General features: G+C 40.8%; 2 gene segments (V, D, J or C); both read left to right on the top strand.

The window, feature by feature from the left end:
• The first annotated feature begins 7516 nt into the window (after window positions 1–7516).
• On the top strand, window positions 7517–10299 carry LOC133255890 (T cell receptor alpha variable 19-like). The segment is given in 2 exon segments: window positions 7517–7943; window positions 8188–10299. Coding segments are annotated over 2 exon segments (369 nt in total).
• Window positions 10300–23883: 13584 nt separating this feature from the next.
• Window positions 23884–25410, top strand: LOC133255303 (T cell receptor alpha variable 21-like). The segment is given in 2 exon segments: window positions 23884–24287; window positions 24485–25410. Coding segments are annotated over 2 exon segments (474 nt in total).
• The last annotated feature ends 1218 nt before the right edge of the window (window positions 25411–26628 follow it).

Below are 26628 nucleotides of genomic sequence, written 5' to 3'. Positions count from 1 at the left end.
CAAGAAACCCAGAGAGTCCCAAACAGGATAAACCCAAGGCGAAACACCCCAACACATATTAATCAAATTAACAAAGATCAAACACACAAAAAAACAAATATTAAAAGCAGCAAGGGAAAAACAACAAATAACACACAAGAGAATTCCCATAAGGATAACAGCTGATCTTTCAATAGAAACTCTTCAAGCCAGGAGGGAATGGCAAGACATACTTAAAGTGATGAAAGAAAATAACCTACAGCCCAGATTACTGTACCCAGCAAGGATCTCATTCAAATATGAAGGAGAAATCAAAAGCTTTACAGACAAGCAAAAGCTGAGAGAATTTAGCACCACCAAACCAGCTCTCCAACAAATACTAAAGGATATTCTCTAGACAGGAAACACCAAAAGGGTGTATAAACTCGAACCCAAAACAATAAAGTAAATGGCAACAGGATCATACTTATCAATAATTACCTTAAACATAAATGGGTTGAATGCCCCGACCAAAAGACAAAGACTGGCTGAATGGATACAAAAACAAGACCCCTACATATGTTGTCTACAAGAGACCCACCTGAAAACAGGGGACACATACAGACTGAAAGTGAAGGGCTGGAAAAAGATTTTCCATGCAAATAGAGTCCAAAAGAAAGCAGGAGTAGCAATACTCATATCAGATAAAATAGATCTTAAAACAAAGGCTGTGAAAAGAGACAAAGAAGGTCACTACATAATGATCAAAGGATCAGTCCAAGAAGAAGTTATAACAATTATAAATATATATGGACCCAACATAGGAGCACCGCAATATGTAAGACAAATTCTAACAAGTATGAAAGGGGAAATTAACAATAACACAATAATAGTGGGAGACTTTAATACCCCACTCACACCTACGGACAGAAAACTAACAAGGAAACACAAACTTTAAACGATACAATAAAAAAGAAAAGAAACAAAAAAAGAGAAAAAACAAACAAACAAAAAAATAAAACATAAACGATACAATAGACCAGTTAGACCTAATTGATATCTATAGGACATTTCACCCCAAAACAGTGAATTTCACCTTTTTCTCAAGTGCACATGGAACCTTCTCCAGGATAGATCACATCCTGGGCCATAAATCTAGCCTTGGTAAATTCAAAAAAATTGAAATCATTCCAAACATCTTTTCTGACCACAGTGCAGTAAGATTAGATCTCAATCACAGGAGAAAAAGTATTAAAAATTCCAACATATGGAGACTGAACAACATGCTGCTGAATAACCAACAAATCACAGAAGAAATCAAAAAAGAAATCAAAATTTGCATAGAAATGAATGAAAATGAAAACACAACAACCCAAAACCTGTGGGACACTGTAAAAGTAGTCCTAAAGGGAAAGTTCATAGCAATACAGGCATACCTCAAGAAACAAGAAAAAAGTCAAATAAATAACCTAACTCTACACCTAAAGCAACTAGAAAAGGAAGAAATGAAGAACCCCAGGGTTAGTAGCAGGAAAGAAATCTTAAAAATTAGGGCAGAAATAAATGCAAAAAAAAAAGAGAGAAACCATAGCAAAAATAAACAAAACCAAAAGCTGGTTCTTTGAAAGCATAAATAAAATTGACAAACCATTAGCCAGACTCATCAAGAAACAAAGGGGGAAAAATCAAATCCATAAAATTAGAAATGAAAATGGAGAGATCACAACAGACAACACAGAAATACAAAGGATCTTAAGAAACTACTATCAGCAATTATATGCCAATAAAATGGACAACATGGAAGAAATGGACAAATTCTTAGAAAAGTACAACTTTCCAAAACTGGACCAGGAAGAAACAGAAAATCTTAATAGACCCATCACAAGCATGGAAATTGAAACTGTAATCAGAAATCTTCCAGCAAACAAAAGCCCAGGTCCAGACAGCTTCACAGCTGAATTCTACCAAAAATTTAGAGAAGAGCTAACACCTATCCTACTCAAACTCTTCCAGAAAATTGCAGAGGAAGGTAAACTTCCAAACTCATTCTATGAGGCCACCATCACCCTAATACCAAAACCTGACAAAGATGCCACCAAAAAAGAAAACTACAGGCCAATATCACTGATGAACATAGATGCAAAAATCCTTAATAAAATTCTAACAATCAAATCCAACAACACATTAAAAAGATCATACACCATGTCCAAGTGGGCTTTATCCCAGGGATGCAAGGGTTCTTCAATATCCACAAATCAATCAATGTAATACACCACATTAACAACTTGAAAAATAAAAACCATATGATTATCTAGATAGATGCAGAGAAAGCCTTTGACAAAATTCAACATCCATTTATGATAAAAAAAAAAAACTCCCCAGAAAGCAGGAATAGAAGGAACATACCTCAACATAATAAAAACTATATATGACAAACCCACAGCAAACATGATCATCAATGGTGAAAAATTGAAAGCATTTCCCCTAAAGTCAGGAACAAGACAAGGGTGCCCACTTTCACCATTACTATTCAACATAGTTTTGGAAGTTTTGGCCACAGCAATCAGACCAGAAAAAGAAATAAAAGGAATCCAAACTGGAAAAGAAGAAGTAAAACTCTCACTGTTTGCAGATGACATGATCCTCTACATAGAAAACCCTAAAGACTCCACCAGAAAATTACTAGAGCTAATCGATGAATATAGTAAATTTGCAGTATATAAAATCAACACACAGATCCCACAAGCCTAAACTAGGACCTGGTGCAGACAAAAAACAAACAAAAAGAACAGCTCAGCAAACAGATGTGCATTTAAAATGATCCCAGCTTTGGTAAGAACTAACAAAATTCATTTTAACTGGTAAAAAAATCTCTGTAGGTGAAAAAGTCACATTTGAAGAAGACTGTTCTTGAGTTTAACTGACTCAGTCACAGCCATTGTTACTGGATTGACAATGCTGCCCTGAGAGCCCGTGTAAGGCAACCTCACAGCTGTCTGCAGCCACACATTCCCATGCCTTAAAATGGTTTATGTCAGCAAAGAACAATGGCAACAATTCTTACCATAATATAGTCAGACTTTGCATAAAATAAACCCAATCCTAGAGAAAAGAACAAGCTATGAAATGACCCCATTAAATCTTCTGCTGGGTTTGCTTCACTGGCACAAATAATTGCACAAGAAACTATGCAAACAGGCTGACAGACACTGAGCCAGCAGTTCTTTCCATTGAGATTCCTGAATCCCTAAGAAAACAAATAAACAAACAGAAGACAGATCGATGCCACACACGCGCCTCAGAAATGAAGAGTGCCCAGCTAATATACTAACCATCTAAACCTGACATTCTAAAAAAAAAATACTTAGTTGAACTAAAGCAAGAATGTGACAAGAAGTAAAAAGATGTTTCAAGAACCAGGTTATCTAAGTAAGGTCACCTGTCTCTCATGAGGCTAGAGGTGTAAGGTGGCTTGTCATCCAAGTAGGGTCCAGGGCCCCAAAGGCGGCCCCTTCAGGGAGGTTTACCAAACTCATGGAGTCTTCTCTTTTTAGTTACAGATCAGTACTCAGTCCAAGATTCACAGTGACGCCTCCCCCCCAACCTCTTTGCCCTCATCTCTCTCCCTCTCTCTCTTTTGCCCACATCCCTCCTCTCTGGTACACTGGTCCACAAATTTCTAGGTTCCTCAGGATCCCCAAAATATTATTCCATCTCACAGTGAGACAGTTGGGCCATTTTTGTTAAATCCCTCATGCACTGGTGCCTAGAAGCTGCCTCCGTGAAGAGAGCTGGGCGATGTCCTGGCTCATCTCACCTGTTTTCCTTATCTCTGTGCCACCTGATGTCCAAGATCCACAACTTGTTTCATATATTTTGCCCAGTTTTCTAGTTGGAAGGTCAACTCTACCTTTATCAGTAAAAAGAAGTAACAGCAATTTATTTTTTAATTTTACAAATATGTCATTTTATGATGGATAGGGGTAATAACCTGCTCATTCAACCACACATTAGATGAGATCTGCCTTAAATGATCTGGTGGCTCAGATGTGTAAAGAGTCCACCTGCAAAGCAGGAGATGTAGGAGACTCTGGCTCAATCCCCATGTTGGGAAGATCCCCTGAAGGAGGGCATGGAAAGCCACTCTAGTATTCTTGCCTGGAAAACCCATGGACAGAGGAGCCTGGCAGGCTATAGTCTCTAGGGCCACAATAGTCAGACACGACTGAGCAGCTGAGCAGAGCACATGGCACAGGGGTAGTTACTGGTCACTCAGCCACACGTTATTTGAGACCTGACTGAGATAATATTTCCAACATCATGCAGCATTCCAACATTCCAGCAGCATGTGGGCTGTGTCTTGGGAATGAATAGAGTGAATTCAGGTGAAGGTCTAGGGAAAAGAGGGAGTTCTTTCCATGCGGAGGGGGCCTTTCCTGACCCATGGGAATCATGGAGACATATGTAAAGAAGAAACCCTCTGACTATTCCTCCTAAAAATTATTATTGGCATTATTTGCAAAGCTAGAGACACCATACCATACAGAAAATGATGGATGTAATAATGGGATGTTTCCCAAAGCATGTTTGTGTTTAGGGCTCTCCTCTTAGAGTCCTGCCCCATTCTCCTGTGTGTACCCCGCAAACTATCAGGAGGACTAGGTCAGGAGTAGGTCAGGATGAGGACAATGAAAAAGCTGGCTTTAAACTAAGCATTCAAAAACTAAGATCATGGCATCCTGTCCCATCACTCCATGGCAAATAGATGGGGAAACAATGGAAACAGTGACAGACTTTATTTTCTAGGGCTCCAAAATCACTGCGAATGGTGACTGCAGACATGAAATTAAAAGACACTTGCTCCTTGGAAGAAAAGCTATGATCAACATAGACAGCATATTAAAAAACAGAGACATTACTTTGCTGACAAAGGTCCATATAGTCAAACCCATGCTTTTTCCTGTAGTAATGTATGGATGTGAGAGTTGGACCTAAAAGAAAACTGAGCGCCGAAGAATTGATGCTTTTGAACTGTGGTCTTCAAAAGAGAGCCACTTGGCTCTTGAGAGCTCCTTGGACAGCAAGGAGATCAAACCAGTCAGTCCTAGAAGAAATCAGTTCTGAATATTCACTGGAAGGACTGATGCTGAGGTTGAAGCTCCAATACTTTAGACACCTGATGTGAAGAGCCGACTCATTGGAAAAGACCCTGGGAAAGATTGAAGGCAGGAGGAGAAGGGGACGACAGAAGATAAGATGGTTGGATGGCATCACCAACTCAACGGACATGGCTTTGAGCAAGCTCCGGGAGCTGGTGTTGGACAAGGAAGCCTGGCCTGCTACTGTCCACGGGGTCTCAAAGAGTTGGACACGACAGTGACTGAACTGAACTGAGGTCCGATATGACTGTGGTGTAATCTTTAAGATCACCACCAGAGGGCGGGGCTTCCTTCAGATGCGATTCCTTTTTGTATTCAGGAGCTGGTTTGACTTGCCTACTCTGTAGCCACAAGACAGATGACTGCTGCTGTGCAGAAAGGGGTTCCCAGTTTCTGAGTGAGGAGCTTCTGTAACATCCAGCCAGAGACTATCTTTGTTAGCTTTGATGTTTCTAGGGAACGAGGACTGTTGCCAGAATGTTTTCTGCCACTCACTCAGTTCTTGTCATCTTCTTAATACTTGGTAAGTAGCATGGCACCCCACTCCAGTACTCTTGCCTGGAAAATCCCATGGACAGAGGAGCCTGGTAGGCTGCAGTCCATGAGGTCGCTAAGAGTCGGACACGACTGAGCGACTTCACTTTCACTTTCATGCACTGGAGAAGGAAATGGCAACCCACTCCAGTGTTCTTGCCTGGAGAATCCCAGGGACAGAGGAGCCTGGTAGGAGGCCGTCTATGGGGTCGCACAGAGTTGGACACGACTGAAGCTACTTAGCAGCAGCAGTATTTTGTCCTAAAATGATTTTTCATTTTCCTATGATAACAGGTAAGTTTTATTTTTCTTCTCTGGCTGAAAACTCCTCCTGTACATTTCTATGATAACAAAGTGATTCTCTTGTAGGAGGGACCAATGGTGACTCAGTGAACCAGACAGAAGGCCCAGTGACTGTCTCAGAGGGGGCTCTCTTGACCCTGAACTGCACTTACCAGACCACGTATTCAGATTCCTATCATTTTTGGTATGTCCACCATCTCAACAAAGCTCCTCAACTCCTCCTGAAGGGCTCAATGACAAACCAGAGGCCAGAGCATGAAGGTTTTCAGGCCACTCTTGTTAACAATGACAGCTCCTTCCACCTGCAGAAACGGGCAGTGCAAGTATCAGACTCGGCTGTGTACTACTGTGCTCTGAGTGACACAGTGAGAGAGGGCTGCGGGGGAGCTGAGCAGAAACCTAAGGGAAGCAGGGGGCTGAAGTCAGGAAGAGGTATATTCTCTCCTTGATCAGATTTTAGTTTACATTTAGAGTTTTCAGGAAAACCAGTCAAGCTCAGGTCTAATCCTAGAAACTCAGGGGGTTGGGAATTGCTCTACAGGGATAATAGGGTGGATGTCAGTCTTAAAGAAGACCCAAGATCCAATCCCCAGAAGGACCCCTTTTCAGCCAGAAAGATTCCTCTCTTCTCTAGACTGACTTTAAAAAAAATCTATTTTTCTCATAATGTAAGATGGATATTAGATGCCACAGAATTAATAATTCATTTAGAGAAAAGAAATAGATGATTAAAAGCTGCATCATCTGAATCATAATCATGAACCAACACAGAGGCACCAAGCAAATCACATACCAGCCTGCATGTGGCTGAGACGTAACGCTGTTGAGGGGCTGTTTTCAGTGAAAGCCTTTGAACTGGAGCTGCTGCAGCCATGGGATGAAAAAGCATTTGTGACTTTTGAGTGGCTATGTTTCTTTTATTATTTGTTTATTTTATTTTTGCTTCAGCTGGGTCTTTGTTCCTGAACTTGGGCTCTCTCCAGTTGCAGTGAGTGGAGGTCACTCTTCACTGCAGTGCATGGGCTTCTCAGTGCAGTGGCTTCTCGTTGCAGAGCACAGGTTCCAGGCACACGGGCTTCAGTAGTGGCAGCGCACGGGCTCAGGAGTTGTGGCACGCAGCCTCTAGGGCTACATTTCTGATATAAGGAATTAAGAATGTATGGTCTGGTGAGCTTGTCTTCATTTTGACTATAGGGTGGATATTTAAAAGCAAGATTATTTTAGCACACATTATTGATTATTGTTAGACACATAAAGCTGGACAAATTTTGTCCACCAGGAAACTTGCTATGATTGCATTAAACAGACAAGGACCTTTATCCAGTGTAAATTTCCCCAGAAACCTATGCCTTAGAGTGTAGGAAGAGAAGTTGTGATGATTGAGAGTAAACAGTTTTATCTTCTGTACGAAAGAAAAACTTGTGAGCTTATTTCACTGTAAATTTGGGCTGCAGATCCCGCCCCCCAAAAAGGAGCTATACAAAAATGGATGACTATTTGTTCTCAGAGGTCACTGTGATCATAATAAATTGTTTTGTCACAAAATGTATGTCTATCCTAGATGCATTGACTGAATACGCATGCAGCCCTGATGTAACTGTTGTTAATTTAATTACAGCATGGCAACCCACTCCAATATTCTTACCTGGAGAATCCCATGGACAGAAGAGGCTGGTGGGCTACAGTCCATGGAGTCACAAAGAGTCAGATATGACCAAGTGACTTTTAAGTCTAAATAGGCAGGTTACAATCATCAACCACATCAACAAGCCATGGCATGACACAGGCAAACTGATACCAGCCAGTTACATTTCCTGTTCTGATGCAGAAGCATCTCACAGCTCAGTCACTGTGCATGTGCCCTGGCAGGCACAGGTCAGGCATCTCGACCCGAATTTGAGAGAGAACAGAACATTTCACTCAGAGGAAGAACATCCAGCATGGGGCTCCCTGGCCTGCTCAGAGCTGTCATAGCCTCTGTCTGCCTTGGTAAGGCTGGTAAGGATGACCGCAAACAGACTCAGCTCTGCTCAGCTTCCATGTGTAGAGGTAGGGCAGGTTATTATTGTCTGTTGGGGTTTAGGAGAGTTGGTTAACTGGCAGAGGAATTAGAAAGAACTCTTAATCCCCTGTTCGTTCCTTGAAGCCCTCTGAGTTCCACCAGAAGAATCAGCCTCTTCCTTTCTGTCTCTCTTTCTCTCTCATATTTATATAATTTTTTTCTTCTCTCTAGGATCCATCATGGCCCAGAAAGTAACTCAAAATCAGTCAGAAATTTCTGTGCTGGAGAAGGAGGATGTAACCTTGAACTGTGCATATGAAACTAATAGCTATACTTATTATTTATTCTGGTACAAGCAACCACCAAGCGGGGAAATTATTTTCCTTATTCATCAGGACTCTTACAATGAGCTGAATACAACAAAAGATCAGTATTTTTTGAACTTCCAGAAAGCAACGAGTTCCATCAGCCTCACCATCTCAGGCTCACAGCTCGAGGACTCAGCCGTGTATTTCTGTGCTCTGAGAGACCACAGTGATGCCGCTGCCTGAGGGAGCCCCACAGAAACCTCAGATGTCAACATGTGGAGTCCCCGAGCTATGAACACCTTAGTGAGATTCTCGGTAAGGTCAGGAAAAGGTAGGGGGGTTAGAAGTGAAAACCTCACTGTAAGGAAAATGCTATCTTTAGCTCAGAGTGCATATCTCAAAGTGTCATTCATCAAAAATACCTTTATCTTCAATTCTTTATCTTGTAGAAGATGGTTTGCCAATTTTTTTTTAACTTTTAAATAGTGATTTTATTAAAGTATGAAATTTGGCTTTAAAAAATTCAATAGTACTTGATTAAATCTGCACCTGAGTTGTCAGAGTTTTAGGTTCACTGCACAAATACTTATGCATTGCGAAGTCTGGCCATCATTGTGGATCTGAAATATCTCTGAAAGGACACTTCTTGGACCCTCCCTGTGCCCTGCCTCCCCTGTGCCGTGAATCACTTGGAATGATGTGCATAGAGTAACTGTTACCATAGATCTTCACCCCAAGGAGAAATGAAACCCTACAGTTTGCTCAGAACTAACGTCATCACCTGGTCACATTCCCTATGTGTGATTACAAACTTATGTATGTTTAACATAGAAAATAGAATATGCAAAGAAAGAATGCTAAAAACAAAATAACTCACCAATTTTACTAGTCAAAAAAAAACTCTAATAGAGATTCATACCTTATAGGATATTTCTAGTCTGAATTTTTACCTGACACTATATTGTGAAATAATTATTTCACAACATTATTTACAGGTCAACATCACACATTCTAATGGTGATATTCCAATGTGTGATTTTATCATACTTTTGGGCTATTTCTATTTTACTAGCTTTTTAGATTGTTTTACTCACTGTAGTAAACAATACTGGAATAAACACAAAGGTATTTGGTGGTTTTCTTGACGACTCCTAGGAGTTTAATAGTTTACTATTAAATCTTTCTGATGTGGCTCCCTGCTCATTTCTGTGACCCTGGAGAATAGAGCATTTTCACTCTGCAATTACTAAACAGTCATATTTTTCTTGTTTCACAAAATTCTTTTATACAAAGGCTTTGCTTTATACTTTAGTCCCAATTAACTCCAGATGGCTTTAATTTTGGATGTCTGCACCACGGATGTGCAGAATAGCTGTCATAGAACATCCTAAAGAGTTCAGTCTCTGCACTATTGCTGTGATATTAGGTGGGAATTAACTTAGTGGGCTTGCTTTCGTCTGGAATTCCAAAAAGGAAGATGCTCTTCCTTGTGTAAGGATTTTCTATCCCTATTGTACAAATAACAATGATCCCAATAAAGAGCAACTTTCCAGAAAAGAAAGTATATGTGTGTGTGTGTGTATGTGTGTGTGTTTGCGACGTGCATGTGTGTGAAGGAGAGAGAGAGATGAGAGAGAGAGACAATAGAGTTATATAGCCAAGTCATCAAGTAATTAACTAGTTAAAAGAGTTGAATTATGTAAAACGTATTGGTAAGAAGGAAGTCAAGTTATCTAGAGATCAACTTTTAATGAAGAAAATAGATGTAAGTAGTTTCAAGGAATAAATCAAACATGTGAAAGAAGAAAAATGTATCCTAGAATTGACTCTTTGCAATCCCATGGACTGTAGCCTACCAGGCTCCTCTGTCCATGGGATTTCCCAGGCAAAAATACTGGAGTAGGTTGCCATTTCTTTCTCCAGGGAATCTTCCCAACCCAGGGATTGAACTTGCATCTCCTGCATTGGCAGTCAGATTCTTTACCACAGTAAAGTGAGAGAGGTTGTCATTGCAACCTAACGTGAGCTTCAAAATCCTCCAGACTCCAGGGGAATATTTCAAACTCTGAGTCAATCCTTTGAATCTCCTCTAACTTGAGGAAGATTAAAAAAATACATACCACCACAGCTTCACTTTTTTCTCTTTTGTTTTTAATATTTTTAAAATTTATTTGGCTGTGCCAGCTCTTAGTTGCTGCACATGGGATCTAATTCTCTGTCTGGGGTCCAACCCAGGTCCCTAGTACTGGGAGTTCAGCATCTTAGCCACTGTACCACCTGTGAAGTCTAACTCTTTAGTGAATTATCAGTTTTCTCATATATCATTATTGTGCAGAATAGGCTAACGAAAGTTAAAAAGTGGGCTTATAAATGTTTTGCAAGTATCTTGAAGCTTGTATTGTGGTCTCTCTCCATGTGTTCTCATGTATTGCAGGCTGTCTTCAAAGACATCATCCCAAGACAAAAGGGATGTTGAAATTAATATGCTTTTATGTATCTACATCTATATCTATAATTATGTATTGTGTTTTTCAGTAGCTCAGTCATGTCCGACTCTTTGTGACCCAATAGACTGCAGAACATCAGGCTTCCCTGTCCTTCACTATCTCCCAGAGCTTGCTCAAACTCATGTCCATTGAGTCAGCGATGCCATCCAACCATCATCCTCTGTCATCCCCTTCTCCTTCAATCTTTCCCAGCATCAGGGTCTTTTCCAATGAGTCAGTTCTTCATATCAGGTGGCCAAAATATTGGAGCTTCAGCTTCAGCATCAATCTTTTCAATGAATACTCAGGACTGATTTCCTTCAGGATGGACTGGTTTGATAGCCTTGCAGTCCAAGGTACTCTCAAGAGTCTTCTCCAACATCACACTTCAAAAGCATCAGTCCTTTGGCACTCAGCCTTCGTTATGGTCCAACTCTCATATCCATACATGACTACCAGAAAAATCATAGCTTTGACTATATGGACCTTTGTTGGCAAAGTAATGTCTCTGTTATGACTATAACTGTGAGCTCCACAGGGTCAGGAAACGTGAATGCATTGTACATTACACAGTACAGAGCACATAGTGGTTACACATTAAATATTGGTTGACTGAAGAAGAATTAATTCATAAAATCAACAGATATAGAGCTTCTACCCTTTGGATGCTGTTAGGTAATTGCAGATCTATTATTTCTTGTAGTTCATTTCTCATCACCTTAAGAATACTTCTGTTTATATGTGTCATAGGTTCCCTTTCTGTTTGAACAGATTTTCTTCATATGGTACTATTTTCAGGCTTGCAATTAAATTAAATGGTCTCCCTCCTGTTGGAATAGACAGAGCCATCTTAATCACCTGAGTGAGTCTATAGTAAGGTATATAGACTTGTTCTCTTGTAAACTTGGAAGTCCCTCTTATCATTGATTCTCCTAGGTTTCAGCCAATGTTAATGTACCCCTGTATTATCTCTTTTCTGCTTTCATCTCTAGACTTTTTAATCTGTGAATTTTAGCCTCAAATATTTACTTGCTGTGGCTACAGATATGAATCCTATTAAGCTAAGGATGGTAGTGCGCAAGGAGGGAGCAGTGGTCCAGACTGAAAGTCATAGCTACCTTAGTTCCCTTTGAGTCCCAATACTTTCCCTTTCCATCCTAGTTTCTAGGGTTCAAAGGAAATGACCCTTGTATAACAGGTGTTCTCCATACACTATATATTGCCATTAGTACAGCTGGATGGTGTCAAACTATCTGTTTCTATTTACCTTTACCATTGCCGTGACTTTTGCTGCTTCTTTGTATATTTTTTTCTTTCAAATCTAAAGACCTAGTTTAGGGATAAATACTCCTACCACTGGGAGTCCTAGCCTAAGACAAGAAAAATGCCTTGTCTGTTTTTCTAGTTTCTGTTTTAAAGGGCTGACTTATTTTGATCAAGAACAATTTTAAGCTCCTGGATTCACAACCCTTAAGAAAATTTTCAGAAAGTGTTATCCTCAATTGTAATATTTGTATTAAAAAAATAGTTATTTAAAAGACTCTGCCCCTGGGACAGTAGAAAGAAGAATCACTACATCCTTGGAGAAATGAGCTGTTTGACCTTGGAATGCTGTCTGTGAAAACAAGGTCCATGGAAGCCTGTAATTTTCTCAAAAAGTAATAACAGAAAGGGAATTTTTGTTCTTGGGACAATTTGTAAAGAGTATTCTCTTCTTCAAGAAACACATGCTCAATTATAGGAAAGAAGTTTTAGACAATAAAGGAGATTCTGACTTTTAGCTCAGTTTGATGACTTAAAGATTGATAGGCATTTTTCTCAGAGAACTTTAAAGTTAAAGAAATGTGAATGCTAGAAGAGATTACAGTTGTCTTCAATCATAAGACAGATGTAACCATTTTCTGAATCTATACTAGAAAGCATTGCCCTATAATACATGAAAGAGGATTTCAGAGGCGATGAATCGAGAAGGGCTTGGCTTTTTACTACAGTTTTAACTTTACTCTTTAGGTAGAGAAATCACAGTGAGTATAAAAAGGGAAAGTCACAGGCTCAAAGAACAAATTTTTTTTCACTCTCCTATGAGAAGTCCTCAGTCCACATTTTGGTTATGTTGCTTTGAACTAGTTACTTGATAACAGCAAATAGGTAAAGGCTGAAACAAAGATGAAGACACAGCCCTTTTAAAAAATATTTAAAAATATATACATTGTAAAAGTTAACTCAAAATGGATGATGGGCTTAAATTTAAAATATAAAACTGTGCAACTCTTAAACATAAGATAAAAACTTCAGGCTTGCAGCTAAGTAAATCTTAGATTTGACACTGAAAGCATGATACACTCACACACACATGCACACACCAAACTGAATCAAAATTAAAAACCTTTCCTCTGTAAAAGACCCTGTTAAAATATGAAAAGATAAGTTACAGAACTGGGGGTGAAAGTGAAAGTCGCTCAGTCATGTCCGACTCTTTGCGACCCCTTGGACTACACAGTCCATGGAATTCTCCAGGCCAGAATACTGGAGTGGGTAGCCTTTCCCTTCTCCAGTAGGTCTTCCCAACCCAGGGATCGAACCTAGGTCTTCGGCTTTGCAGGTGGATTCTTTGCCAACCGAGCTGCAAGGGAAGAAAACGGGGAATGGATTCGAACAGGTGTTTCACCAAAGAGGGGATATGAAGATTGCAGATCAGCACCTGAAAGATGGTCAACAATATTAGCAGTCAGAGAAATGCAAATTAAAGCCACAATGAAATATCACTACACAAATCTCAGTGGGGCTAAAATAAAAAATAGTGATAACACTAAATTCTGGCAAACATGTGGGAAAAACTCAATCATTCACAAATTGCTGATGAAGATATAAAATGATACGGGCATTCTGGAAAATAGCTTGGCAGTTTCTCATGAAATTAAACATGCAGTCACACATTTGGACACTTATTCTAAATAAATAAAAGATTTTATTCACATAAAAACTTGCGCCTAAATATTCATAACAGCTTTATTCACAGCAGCCGAAATGTGGAATCAACCCAGTGTCCCTCAGGGGTTACTGGCTAAGCAAACTCTGGCGCATCTATACCATGGAATACTATTCAGAAATACAAAGACCAACAAGTTGGACACATACAGTAACTTGGATAGATCTCATGATTTTACTACTTATGCTAAGTGAAAAAAATCTCATTGGTTACTTCTATATAATTCCATTTCTAGGGCATTGGTGCTGGTTAGTTGATAAGTCATGCCTGACTCTTTGCAATCCCACGGACTCCCTCTGGGCTCCTCTCTCCAAGAGATTTCCCAGGCAAGAATACTGGAGTGGGTTGCCATTTCCTTCTTCAGAGGCTCTTCCTGACCCAAGGAGTAAGCCTGCATTTCCCACATTGGCAGGCAGATTCTTTTACCATTGAGCCACCAGGGAAGCCACTCTATGACATTACTAAACAACAAAATTGTATGGATGAAGAACAGATTAGTGATTGTCTGGGGTTAATGATTAGGGAAGGGGGTCAGTGTGGCTACAAAGGTGTGCATGGCCTAGGGAAACCTTGTTATGATGAAACAGTTGTGCATCTTGATTGTGGTGATGAACCTATACATGTGATATACATGAATACAGGAATCTGTAGGTGTGTAACATTGAATAGAGTGACACACAAGCACACACACACACACACACACACACACACACATGACTACATGCAAAACTGGGGAAATCTAAAATTGAAACCTGTGGATTTTACTAATGTTAATTTCCTGGTGTAGACACTATGGAGGAGACCGGGTAAAGAGTACACAGAGCCTCCTTGTACATTTTTGGAAACTTCCATGAATCTATAGTGATTTCAAATTAAAAGTATTTTAAAAATGACATGCAATTTTCATAAACTTCAAACTGTAAATCATCTCTTGAGCTTCGTTACAAATTCCTCATCCAGCTCCTGGATTCATTTAGTGTCTATTCTACAAAAGCTCCTGCATTTATCTTGCAGTTATCTTTCTTATCTTCTTTCTGAGATACACATTCAGGAGCAAAGAAAAGCTGCCTTCTAAATATGATTGTAAGAGAGCTTGCTAAGTGTGGTTAAAATGAATTAAATCAAAGGATGCTACAATGGATATAAGTTAGTTCAGTGACTTTTAAATCACTGAGAAATTACCAAATTTTCAAATAAAAAGTCTAAGAACAACAAACTCCAAACACTGTTAGTGTAAGAACTTCTGTGCTGCTTATTCTTTCTTGTCACTGAGTGGGTAAAGGATAAGGTGACATCAAAACAGTGCAGCTGAGAGCTGATGCTCTTTTTCCACATTGAAGCTAATGGGGTTAGGGCAGAATGTGCCATTCAGACAAGTCTTAAGAAAGCTCCTAAAAATGGTGGTCAACTCCACAACAGAGACACACGTTCAGTGACAAAATCCAACGGGGTGTCATAGAACCAGGCACATTGAGCAATGCTAGTTTTGCTGTACTTATCTTCTGCTACCCACTCTGCCCTGTGACTTTCTGACCTGTCTGATGTCTATATTGGAGAGCTCTTCTTTCCTTCTGCATGGTAGCCCGTTCTGTCCTCCTAAGATCTATTGAGTTCTTGACCCTGAGTTTTAGTTATGCTTGGTCCCTGAAGCCAGGCATAAAATTATTTGAAGAAATAGATTTCTTAATTTATATTCCCAATTCTCTGTCAAAGAGGTTTCCAGTCAGATGCACAACTATTGTATCCCTCTGCTTCTCTCAGCACTCTAGTCTTTATAAGGTCTCACCTGCTGAGATTCTTGTGTACCGTAGAGGGAAACACAATCCATTACACCAATGCCACTGCTACTGAGTCCCTTCAGTTGTGTCCGATTCTGTGCGACCCCATGGACTGTAGCCTGCCAAGCTCCTCTGTCCATGGGATTCTCCAGGAAAGAATATGGGAGTGGTCTGCCATGCCCTCCTCCAGGGGACCTTCCCGACCCAGGGACTGAACCCATGTCTCTTGCATCTCTTGCACTGGCAGATGGTTCTTTACCAGTAGTGCCACCTGGTAAGCCCCATTACAGTGATGCTTGGGCTCAACTCCTATAACCCTTGGTAGCAGTTTAGCTTTAAAGTACATTCAAGGAACAATGACATGATTAAAATTGCAGGCAGAGAAGGCTTTTCTGATTACTGTGTTAGACCTCCTATGTACTGTGGCCACCAACATAAAAGATGTCCTTCCCTCAATATTTGTCTTTGTGGGTGGCATAGTTGGTCCTGTGAGATGTTTGTGTTTGTGACCACCAGGTGGCAGTGATTCCATTCCTTTCATTTTTCCAGTGCCTTAAAAGTCAAAAGCATGACAGCTACTAGAGGATTTGCTCGTGACTGGCTGAGCCCGGAACAGAAAGGCTCTCCTCTGCGTTAGAGAAGAACTAAGACACAGGAGCAGCTCTTCAGGGGAGAAGATTTGGAATCATTAAGATTGCATCAAGAGTGAGATGGCAGGATGGAGAACATGCTGGAATGTGCATTCATAGTCTTGTGGCTTCAGCTTGGATGTAAGTTGCAGGTTAAGAGATGAGACCCTATGGGCACATTTTCCCAAAGATGGGGAGGAGAGAGAGAGGAGTTTAGACACTGCTCATCCCAGGCTTTGTGTTGGAATTTTTAAGTACTGCTGAACTGAAAGCTTTGTGTTGTTTCTGATTTTGTTTTCCTGAACAGGGTTGAGTAGTGAAGACCAAGTGGAGCAGAGTCCTCAGATCCTGAGAATCCAGGAGGGGGACAGTCTCAGTCTCAACTGCAGCTACAGCAGTTTTAGAGGGCTACAGTGGTACAGACAAGATCCCGGGAAGGGCCCTGAACTCCTCTTCTTTCTTTACTCAGTTGGGGATGAAAAGCAGAAAGAAAGACTGAGAGCCAGCTTGTTAAAGATAGGAAGTTCTCTGCACATCGAAGCCCCAAAACCCGAAGACTCAGCCACTTACCTCTGCGCTGTGCAGACACAATGCTCCCCAGGCACCTGCAGACTGTACCCAAACCCTGAAGCTGGGGCTCTAGAATAAGGGTGTCTTTGCTGTTTTCCTTCCTCCTGAGCACCCAGAGCCTCTTCCCAAGTGGTCCTATGGAGAACGAACTCTTGTGACGCAGCCAGACAGCAGAGATTACTGGGCATTCTGTCCAGGATCCTAGACAGTGCCCCCTGTGTGTCCATGGATCAGTCTGCTCTTTTAAACAGCCCAGAGCTTCCCTCGTATAGATTCAAAAGGGATAGTGGTGGTATGGAGTCTTGGTTTCCAGTCTTGGGCCCCTTGAAAAGACGCCACAGGAATTTACCTTCTTCCCTGAAATAAGTTTTTTTGCATTCTCTTATGATAATCTGGCCACATGTGTGTAAGAGAATCTTCCCATTTTAATATATTCTTGAAGGTCATATCTCCACCAGCCCTATTACTACATTTCTCTTCTCCTTAATAATCAAATTAGTTGACTGTATAGACTTACTGTCTCCATTTCTTCAAGTCCAGTCCTCCCCTCCTTGAACTTGACTTCTGTGAACATTACTCTCAGAGATGCTCTCACTTAAACCCGTGGCTTTGGTGGTGATAAAGCCAATGATTATTTTTCAACCTTGTCTCATCTGAGATTCTCACTTTCTCATCCTTTTTAAAAATAAAATTTCTTTTTGTTTAATCAAAATAATACTCTCATTTATTTACAAAATCAAATAGTGCTCTCTTTTTCTTCCCACTCTTCTACATAGTTTATTTTTGCCTCCTCAGGTGATGACACTGACATTTATCTCAACATTCAAAATGATTCTTGGCTTTCTCTTCTCTCTCTCTCTGTAACTGAGGTTCAGTTCAGTTCAGTTCAGTTCAGTCACTCAGTTTTGTCCAGCTCTTTGCAACACCATGAATCACAGCACTCCAGGCCTCCCTGTCCATCACCAACTCCCGGAGTTCACTCAAACTCATGTCTATCGAGCTGGTGATGCCATCCAGCCATCTCATCCTCTGTCGTCCCCTTTTCCTCCTGCCCCCAACCCCTCCCAGAATCAGAGTCTTTTCCAATGAGTCAACTCTTCGCATGGGGTGGCCAAAGTAGTGGAGTTTCAGCTTTAGCATCATTCCTTCCAAAGAACACCCAGGGCTGATCTCCTTTAGAATGGACTGGTTGGACGTCCTTGCAGTCCAAGTGACTCTCAAGAGTCTTCTCCAACACCACAGTTCAAAAGCATCAATTCTTTGGCGCTCAGCTTTCTTCACAATCCAACTCTTACAGTACATATAATAAAGTGTACAAAACTGAAGCTTAGAACTCAATGAAATTTTACACTTGTTAATATCTACATGCATAGTATATATTATATCTGGTTTTCCTCACTCAAAATAATATATTTGCAATTCATTGGTGTCACTTTGCTTATGTCTTATTTGTTCTTTTTTTAATTGATGTGTAGAGTTCCTCTATATGAATATCTAACAATTTAATTATCCATCCTCCCAAAAATAGATATTTGGGCTGTTTGGATTGATTACAGTTTTGTGCTATTGTGAAAAAAGCTGTGTGTGAGGGGAAAAAAAAAAAACCATTTTTTTTCCTTCTTGTGTAGGGAAAAATCCAGTTCTGCCCTGTTATGTCCTTCTTTCCTATGAGTCTCCTTTACTACTTGCACAAAACATTTCTGGTCAACAAATGTGTATTTTCCCACACCAAGCAATTATCTGCAATCCCACCCGAGTATCCTATCATTCTAGTCAGTTCTGACACTTTCTACTTGAAAAAAGCATGACAGTCACAAGCCCAAGGGATCAACTGTGCTTCTGAACAAAAGACTGTAGATAGAAGATTCCCAAATCAAGATAAGACAAAACAAAACAAAACCCTGGGCTCAATTAATTCACTAGAGTGACTCACAGAACTAGGAGAAATATTCCACTTATTTTCACCTGTTTGTTATAAAAGGCTATGATAAAGGATACAGGTGAATATCCAGATGGCAGAGGCGTGTAGGGTCAGGTTTGTGAGTGGAACTGTAGAGCTTCCGTGTCCTCTCCAGGGACCACTCGCCCAGCACCTCTGTGTGTTTACCGACTGAAAGCTCTTCAGTAGGTCTGGGGTCTGGGCAGTGGTCCTACGAGATGACTCCCCAGCCCACTTGGCTTTCTGCATTTTCATTTCAACTGCATCCCACAAATGATGCAGCAAGTCCTACTTAACTGGCTAAGATCACCTATAAAATGTTGAATAGAATTCTTATTCCCAAACTCAGAGGTAAAGCATTCACTATTTCACTGTGACTATTAATTATAGTGTTTTTGATAAATATTCTTTATTTATTTAAATTGATTTTTAAATGTGAAACCAACTTTCACTTCTAGAGTTAAGTGCTCTTAGGAATGTTGTTTTGTCCATTTTACATAATGAAACATTGATTTGCTATTATTTTATTGAGCACTTCCCCCCATTTTCCTGAATGATACTAGTATTCAACTTTTTCTTTTCCATGTTAATGTCAGATTTTGGTATCAAGATTGTAATGATTCATTAGGTAACCTGCAATTTAAAGCTTCTTTTCTACCTATAGAAGACTTTGTGTAGGGTTTTTAATTTAGAATTAATTTAGAAACAATTTTCAGAAAGTTCACTATAGTGAGGTCATGTAAGCATAGCCTTATGGGAGAAACTTAATAACCCTTATTATGGATTCAGTTAGTCTAACAGATAAAGGGTTATTTATATATTTATTTTTCTCTTATGATGGTTGATAAACTGTGTTTTTTTCTGCTCATGTTTTATTATTTGCTACCATTACTTTCTTTTATTTTAACTTGCTACTTTTTCTAGTTCTTTTAGTTGCAACTTTGCCTGTTAATTCTCAACATTTCTTCTTTCCTGACAAATATAATTTAAATTCATAAATTTGTCTCTGATTACAAATATTCCTTGACTTACAATGGTGTTATGTGCCAAAAACTGATCATAAGCTGATAATATCTTTAGTCAAAAGTTCATTTAATACACCTGAACTCTGAACATCATAGCTCAGCCTAGCCTACCTTAAACATGTTCAGAACACTTATATTAGCCAACAGTTGGGCAAAATTATCTAATAGAAAGCCTATCTTATAATTTGATGCTGGCTACCACATATAATTTATTCGGCACTGTGCTGAAGATGAAATGCTGAGTGGCTGTCTAGGTTCAGGATGGTTGTGTGTTGCTTGTTTACCTTTGTGATCGAGTCACTGACTGGGAGCTGCAAGTTGCTGCTGATGTTCAGCATTAAAAGACAGCATCATACTAGCCCATGAAAAGACCAAAATTCAAAATTAGAAGTGCAGTTTCTACTGAATCCATATTATTTTTGTACCATTGTAAAGTTGGAAAGCCATAAGTCAGGGACTTTCTGTACTGCTTTTGCTGCATCTTGCATGTTTTGATATGTCATATATTCATTATTATTCAACTAAAATATTTGCATTTGAAGTGGGGATTTAATATCCTATGGGGATATTGTCAGGGACCTAAGAATGGCCAAACCCTGCCCTGCTCACCACTGGGAAGATTCCTGAAGATGCTGTATATATAGGCTTAATACAAACAGAAAGTGAAGAAAGACTTTTAGCTGACCCCTGGACCTAATTTCCTCCAGGACCTAATATCACTGGTCCTCTGATTAACTCTAGGAAAGGTGGGTCTGAGGTTCATGCCTAAGTAGAATTTTTTACTTTCTTCTGAATCCAGAAGAGCAAGCTCAGAATTCCTATAAGGATGAGGTGGAATGATAGGACACACCTCAAATTGGCCAAGAGTTGATTTACTTTTCAGGCATCTGGGCTGAAAGAGAAAGAAGAGGCAGCCATTCCCAGGGCACTAAATTAGCCCTCTATAGAAATGCATTATCACAGGTAGGCAAAGACTTCAAAATGCAGGAGCTATTAGCAGAATAAGTGGACTCTGGAGTCCTATGTTTTAAGTTTAACTGAGAACTGATCTCCTGGGCTTCTCTGGTGGCTCAGATGGTAAAGAATCCTCCTGCAGTGCAGGAGACACAGGTTCAATCCCTGGGTCAAGAAGATCCCCTGGAGAAGGGATTGGCTACCCACTCTAGTATGCTTGCTTGGAGAATTCCATAGACAGAGGAACCTGGCAGGATGCCGGCCATGGGGTCACAAAGAGTTGACATGAATGAACAACTAGGATTTTCACTTTTTTTTTCAATATCCTACTCATAAATGGACTCTGAATGACAGAATCAGCCCTCCTCACTCTTCCTTTGTGGGTAGAAGAAGAGAGAAGGTTTACAAAGAAGGGAAGAAGAAGTGGAAGCTTCCTGATTCATGGAGAGAGACACAAGTATTCTTATCCATACCATCTGGTTTTGTTCAGTTTTAATCTTTTGGGTTTATAGCTTTATAGTCTGCCCAATGTCTTCAGTGGAATAGATCAGAGAATTATCATGAGATTCTTATTTCTACCTGTCTTTTTGTCATTCTCATCTTCAACATCAGAGTCTTTATTATCATTTATTGAACCACTACCATATGCCAAGTCCATTGCTCAGCACTTTAGATACTCCTTCTGCAATCTAAAACCCACAAAGTAATATTAATCTATCCTCAGGTACAGAAACTGAGCCTTAAACATGTTTAAAGATGAAGGGATTTCTGAGATAAATGTGGCAGGCAACATAAAATGACAATTAAAAAAAACAAAAACTCCAGAGTTAAACAGTTTGAAAGTATTTCTGCTATACAGCAGAAAGTAACATAACATTGTAAATCAGCTATACTCCAACAAGAATTAATTTAAAATGTAAATAACCAGTTTGGATAAGTCCCCAAAATCTTTGCAAGTCAGAAATAAGTCTACTTACTCTTTTGACAACTATACAGTATCTTGCCCCCTCTAGACCTGGAGCACCACCACAAAGCAATGAATCCCCAGTTCATAACCCTGCCCAGAGGGCAGTCCTGAACACCAGTCTCTTGTACCTTCCCAGCTGCCTCCCTCACACTCCACGTGGACTCTCATGGGCCCCTCTCCCTTGACATCACCCAAACCCAGCCTCTGACTGGCTCCAAGCCTTTTCTGCCTCTGCCTGCCCCATGTCAGCCAACGGCAGCTCTGTCCCTGGGCAGTGCCTTCTTGTCCTCATATCCACAGCTGGCAAAAGTTTGGTCCCTCTGTTGGCGTCCATCCCTTCCTCCTCTGTGTCCTCAGCCCCACCACTGCCCACCGGGGCCAGTCTATCATCATGTATTGAATATTTGTATTGAAGGATATTTAAATATCCTTGCTGCATACAATATGCAATTTCATAATGTATTTATTAGGCTATTTCTTAAAAAATTCTCAGACAAGTGAAATTTCTGGCCAGTGATATGTAAATAACACCTATGAATCTTATTTAGCTTATACTTCAGTTCAGTTGCTCAGGCATGTCCAACTCTTTGCGACCCCATGAACTGCAGTACGCCAGGGCTCCCTGTCCATCACCAACTCCCGGAGTCCATCCAAACACATGTCCATTGTGTTGGTGATGCCATCCAACCATCTCATCCTCTGTTGTCCCCTTCTCCTCCTGCCCTCAATCTTTCCCAGCATCAGGGTCTTTTCAAATGAGTCAGCTCTTTGCATCAGGTGGCCAAAGTATTGGAGTTTCAGCTTCAACATCAGTCCTTCCAATGAACACCCAGGAATGATCTCCCTTAGGATGGACTGGTTGGATCTCCTTGCAGTCCAAGGGACTCTCAAGAGTCTTCACCAACACCACAGTTCAAAAGCATCAATTCTTCTGCGTTCAGCTTTCTTTATAGTCCAACATTCACATCCATACATGACCACAGGAAAAAACCATAGCCTTGACTAGATGGACCTTTGTTGGCAAAGTAATGTCTCTGCTTTTGAATATGCTGTCTATGTTGGTCATAACTTTCCTTCTAAGGAGCAAGCATCTTTTAATTTCATGGCTGAAATCACCATCTGCAGTGATTTTGGAGCCCAGAAAAATAAAGTCTGACACTGTTTCCACTGTTTCCCCATCTATTTCCCATGAAATGATGGGACAGGATGCCATGATTTCAGTTTTCTGAATGTTGAGTTTTAAGCCAACTTTTTCACTCTCCACTTTCATTTTCATCAAGAGGCTCTTTAGTTCTTCTCCACTTTCTGCCTTAAGGGTGGTGTCATCTGCATATCTGAGGTTATTGATATTTCTCCCGGCAATCTTGATTCCAGCTGTGCTTCCTCTAGCCCAGCGTTTCTCATGATATACTCTGTACCTAAGTTAAATAAGCAGGGTGACAATATGCAGCCTTGATTTACTCCTTTTCCTATTTGGAACTAGTCTGCTGTTCCATGTCCAGTTCTAACTGTTGCTTCCTGACCTGCATATAGGTTTCTCAAGAGGCAGGTCAGGTGGTCTGGTATTTCCATCTCTTTCAGAATTTCCAACAGTTTATTGTGCTTCAGTTATAGGATGTGAAAGTGCCCATTTCCTGATTTATCACACACATTGAATGTGAATATTATGATTCTTAACTCTTTTTGCAATTTGATGGCTGAGAAATGATAGAAAGGGATTTTCAAGAAAGTGTGAATTAAAGAAAATAATTCTTAAGAACTGAAGTGGCAAGAGGAGGGAGCAGTTACAGGAATCTGAAGAGGTTCAGCTACAGCTGTGCAGTAAAACCTATGATTTCTTCTTTTCTTTTCTTTTTTTTTTTTTTTTTTGTACTTCAAATTGCAAACTTACTTTTTTTTTACTGTGTAATTTTTTTCTTTTTTTAAAAAATATAAATTTATTTATTTTAATTGGAGGTTAATTACTTTACAATGTTGTATTGGTTTTGCCATACATCAACATGAATCAGCCACAGGTATACACATATTTCCCATCCCGAACCCCCCTCTCTCCTCCCTCCCTGTACCTACGCTTACATTTCTCTCTAGGTACCTGTGTGTATTAGTTACTCATTAGTGTCTGAGTCTTTGCCACCCCATGGACTGTAGCCCACCAGGCTCCTCTGTCCATGGAATTTTCCAGGAAAGAATACTGGAGTGGGTTGTCATTCCTATCTCCAGGGGATCTTCCCCACCCAGAGATCGAACTTCGGTCTCCTGAATTGCAGGCAGATTCTTTACTGTTTGAGCAATCGGAGAAGCCCCTTTATGTACATACTTAACCACATTCTACAAATCTGATGTGTTAAAAATTGTTTTCCCTAGGAGGAGGGAAAGAGATAAGCATTTGTCTGGCAAGGCTGGGCTTGGTCCTGAGATGGTGGTGTTTCCATTGCAACCTCCCACTCTTGGCAGATGGGCTTCTGGTGCTGGCCTCCTCCATGTCTATGTGACTTGCTCTGATTGGCTGGGCTGACGCTGTGTTTCCTGTAGAAAGTTTTGAAAACAAGAGGCAGCAAAGTAGATCTTTTATCCTATGAGTCCTTGAACATTTTACAGACACAAGAACTCAGTTCTCAGTGAGTCTACATAACAGAAGGAATGGACAAATCCCTAAGCCTGCTCATCCTTTGGTTACAACTAGAATGTGAGTTAGAGGGATTTGGAAATGGGCAAAGAATGGGCAACTACCAGATATTCCTCCCCAGGGAAGAGAGGAAGTCTGGGAGTTGTACCTGCATGGTTTCTGGGAGTTCCTGTAGACAGCGAAAAAGTAAACTTAAAATTAGTTTTCAAAGAATAATCAGCCACTAACCAGCCTGTCTGTTTTCTCTTTCTGAACAGGGGTGAGCAGTAAACAGGACGTGAGTCAGAGTCCTGAAGCTCTGAACGTGAGAGAGGGAGACAGCGTGGTTCTCAACTGCAGTTACACTGACAGCGCTCTGTACTTTCTTCAGTGGTTCCGGCAGGATCCCGGGAAAGGGCTCACATCTCTACTGTCAGTTCAGGCGAATCAGAAAGAGCAAGCACGTGGAAGAATTACAGTCTCGTTGGATAAGTCTTCAAGACACAGTGCTTTATACATTGCAACTTCTCAGCACAGTGACTCGACCACCTACCTCTGTGCTGTGAGGCACAGTGCTCAGAGGGAACCTGTTCCCAGTACTGAAACTGCAGATGGGGCTCCAACCACGTCCTGTCTTGGCGCTGAGGAAACTTTTTCCATTAAGGGGTTTTCTACGTTGACTTTCCTTCCAGACAGAGGCAATTAGCAAGGGTAGGATGATTTGAGAGAATAGCACTGAAACATGTACATTACCATAGGTAACATAGATGACCAGTGCAAGTTCCATGCATGAAGCAGGGCCCCCGAAGCCCATGCTCTGGGACAACCCGGAGGGATAGGGTGGCAGGGGAGGTGGGAGGGGTGTTCAGGATGGTGGGGACCCAGGTATACCTGTGGTTGATTCATGTTGATGTATGGCAAAAACCGTCACAATATTGTAAAATAATTATCCTCCAATTAAAATAAATAAATTAATTTTTTAAAAATCTGATAAAATGATCTAAAATTATACTATGAATACTTTGATCATTAGATTTTCATCAACTTCAACTTAAATAATAGTTTTAAAAACTAAATGGGAAAAGAATTTGAAAAAGAATAGACACATGTATGCAGGTCAGGAAGCAACAGTTAGAACTGGACATGGAACAACAGACTGGTTCCAAATAGGAAAAGGAATTTGTCAAGTGTCAAGTGTCTGCTGCTGCCCTCCCTGTACGACAAACACTGTCCCAGCGGCCTGATTCCTGCTGCCTCCCTTCTCTCTGCAGGCCCAAGCCAGGGCTGGCTCCCTGTCCCACCCCACTTCAGCAGCAGCTTATGTTTTGTCCTGCTGAGGCCCAGGCCACTCTGCTGCAGCGACGCCTCCCACCCTCCCACCCCTGACCCTCACCCCCAGGTGGACAGCGCTGTTAATGCCCACTCGGCCTTGTGACACACGGTGGCCTGGGCCAGACGACCCTCCATTAACCTCAAATCTCACTCTCTTGTTTACAGTCTGTTTTACATGTGGGTCACCAGGGTATTTATTCTCTCCTGTGCAACCTTAATCATGGTTTTTATTCTTTCTTCCTGAGCTCAGAAAGAGTTCCCATTTCCCTATTCAAACTGTATATTGTCACCCTGTTTATTTAACTTGTATGCAGAGTACATCATGAGAAACGCTGGACTGGAAGAAACACAAGCTGGAATCAAGATTGCTGGGAGAAATATCAATAACCTCAGATATGCAGATGACACCACCCTTATGGCAGAAAGTGAAGAGGAACTCAAAAGCATCTTGATGAAAGTGAAAGTGAAGAGTGAAAACGTTGGCTTAAAGCTCAACATTCAGAAAACAAAGATCATGGCATCTGGTCCCATGTCAGACCCTTAAAAATAAAGTGTCAGACTTTATTTTTATGGGCTCCCAAATCACTGCAGATGATGACTGCAGCCATGAAATTAAAAGACGCTTACTCCTTGGAAGGAAAGTTATGACCAACCTAGATAGCATATTCAAAAGCAGAGACATTACTTTGCCAACAAAGGTCCATCTAGTCAAGGCTATGGTTTTTCCTGTGGTCATGTATGGATGTGAGAGTTGGACTGTGAAGAAGGCTGAGCGCCGAAGAATTGATGCTTTTGAACTGTGGTGTTGGAGAAGACTCTTGAGAGTCCCTTGGACTTCAAGGAGATCCAACCAGTCCATTCTGAAGGAGATCAGCCCTGGGATTTCTTTGGAAGGAATGATGCTAAAGCTGAAACTCCAGTACTTTGGCCACCTCGTGCAAAGAGTTGACTCTTCACATGGAAAAGACTCTGATGCTGGGAGGGATTGGGGGCAGGAGGAGAAGGAGACGACAGAGGATGAGATGGCTGGATGGCATCACTGAGTCGATGGACGTGAGTCTGAGTGAACTCCGGGAGTTGGTGATGGACA

The sequence above is a fragment of the Bos javanicus genome, chromosome 10, assembly GCF_032452875.1.
Source record: "Bos javanicus breed banteng chromosome 10, ARS-OSU_banteng_1.0, whole genome shotgun sequence".
Taxonomy (NCBI): Eukaryota; Metazoa; Chordata; class Mammalia; order Artiodactyla; family Bovidae; genus Bos; species Bos javanicus.
The sequence above is the reverse complement of the archived record's forward strand: the minus strand, read 5'-3'. Positions and strand labels throughout refer to the sequence as shown.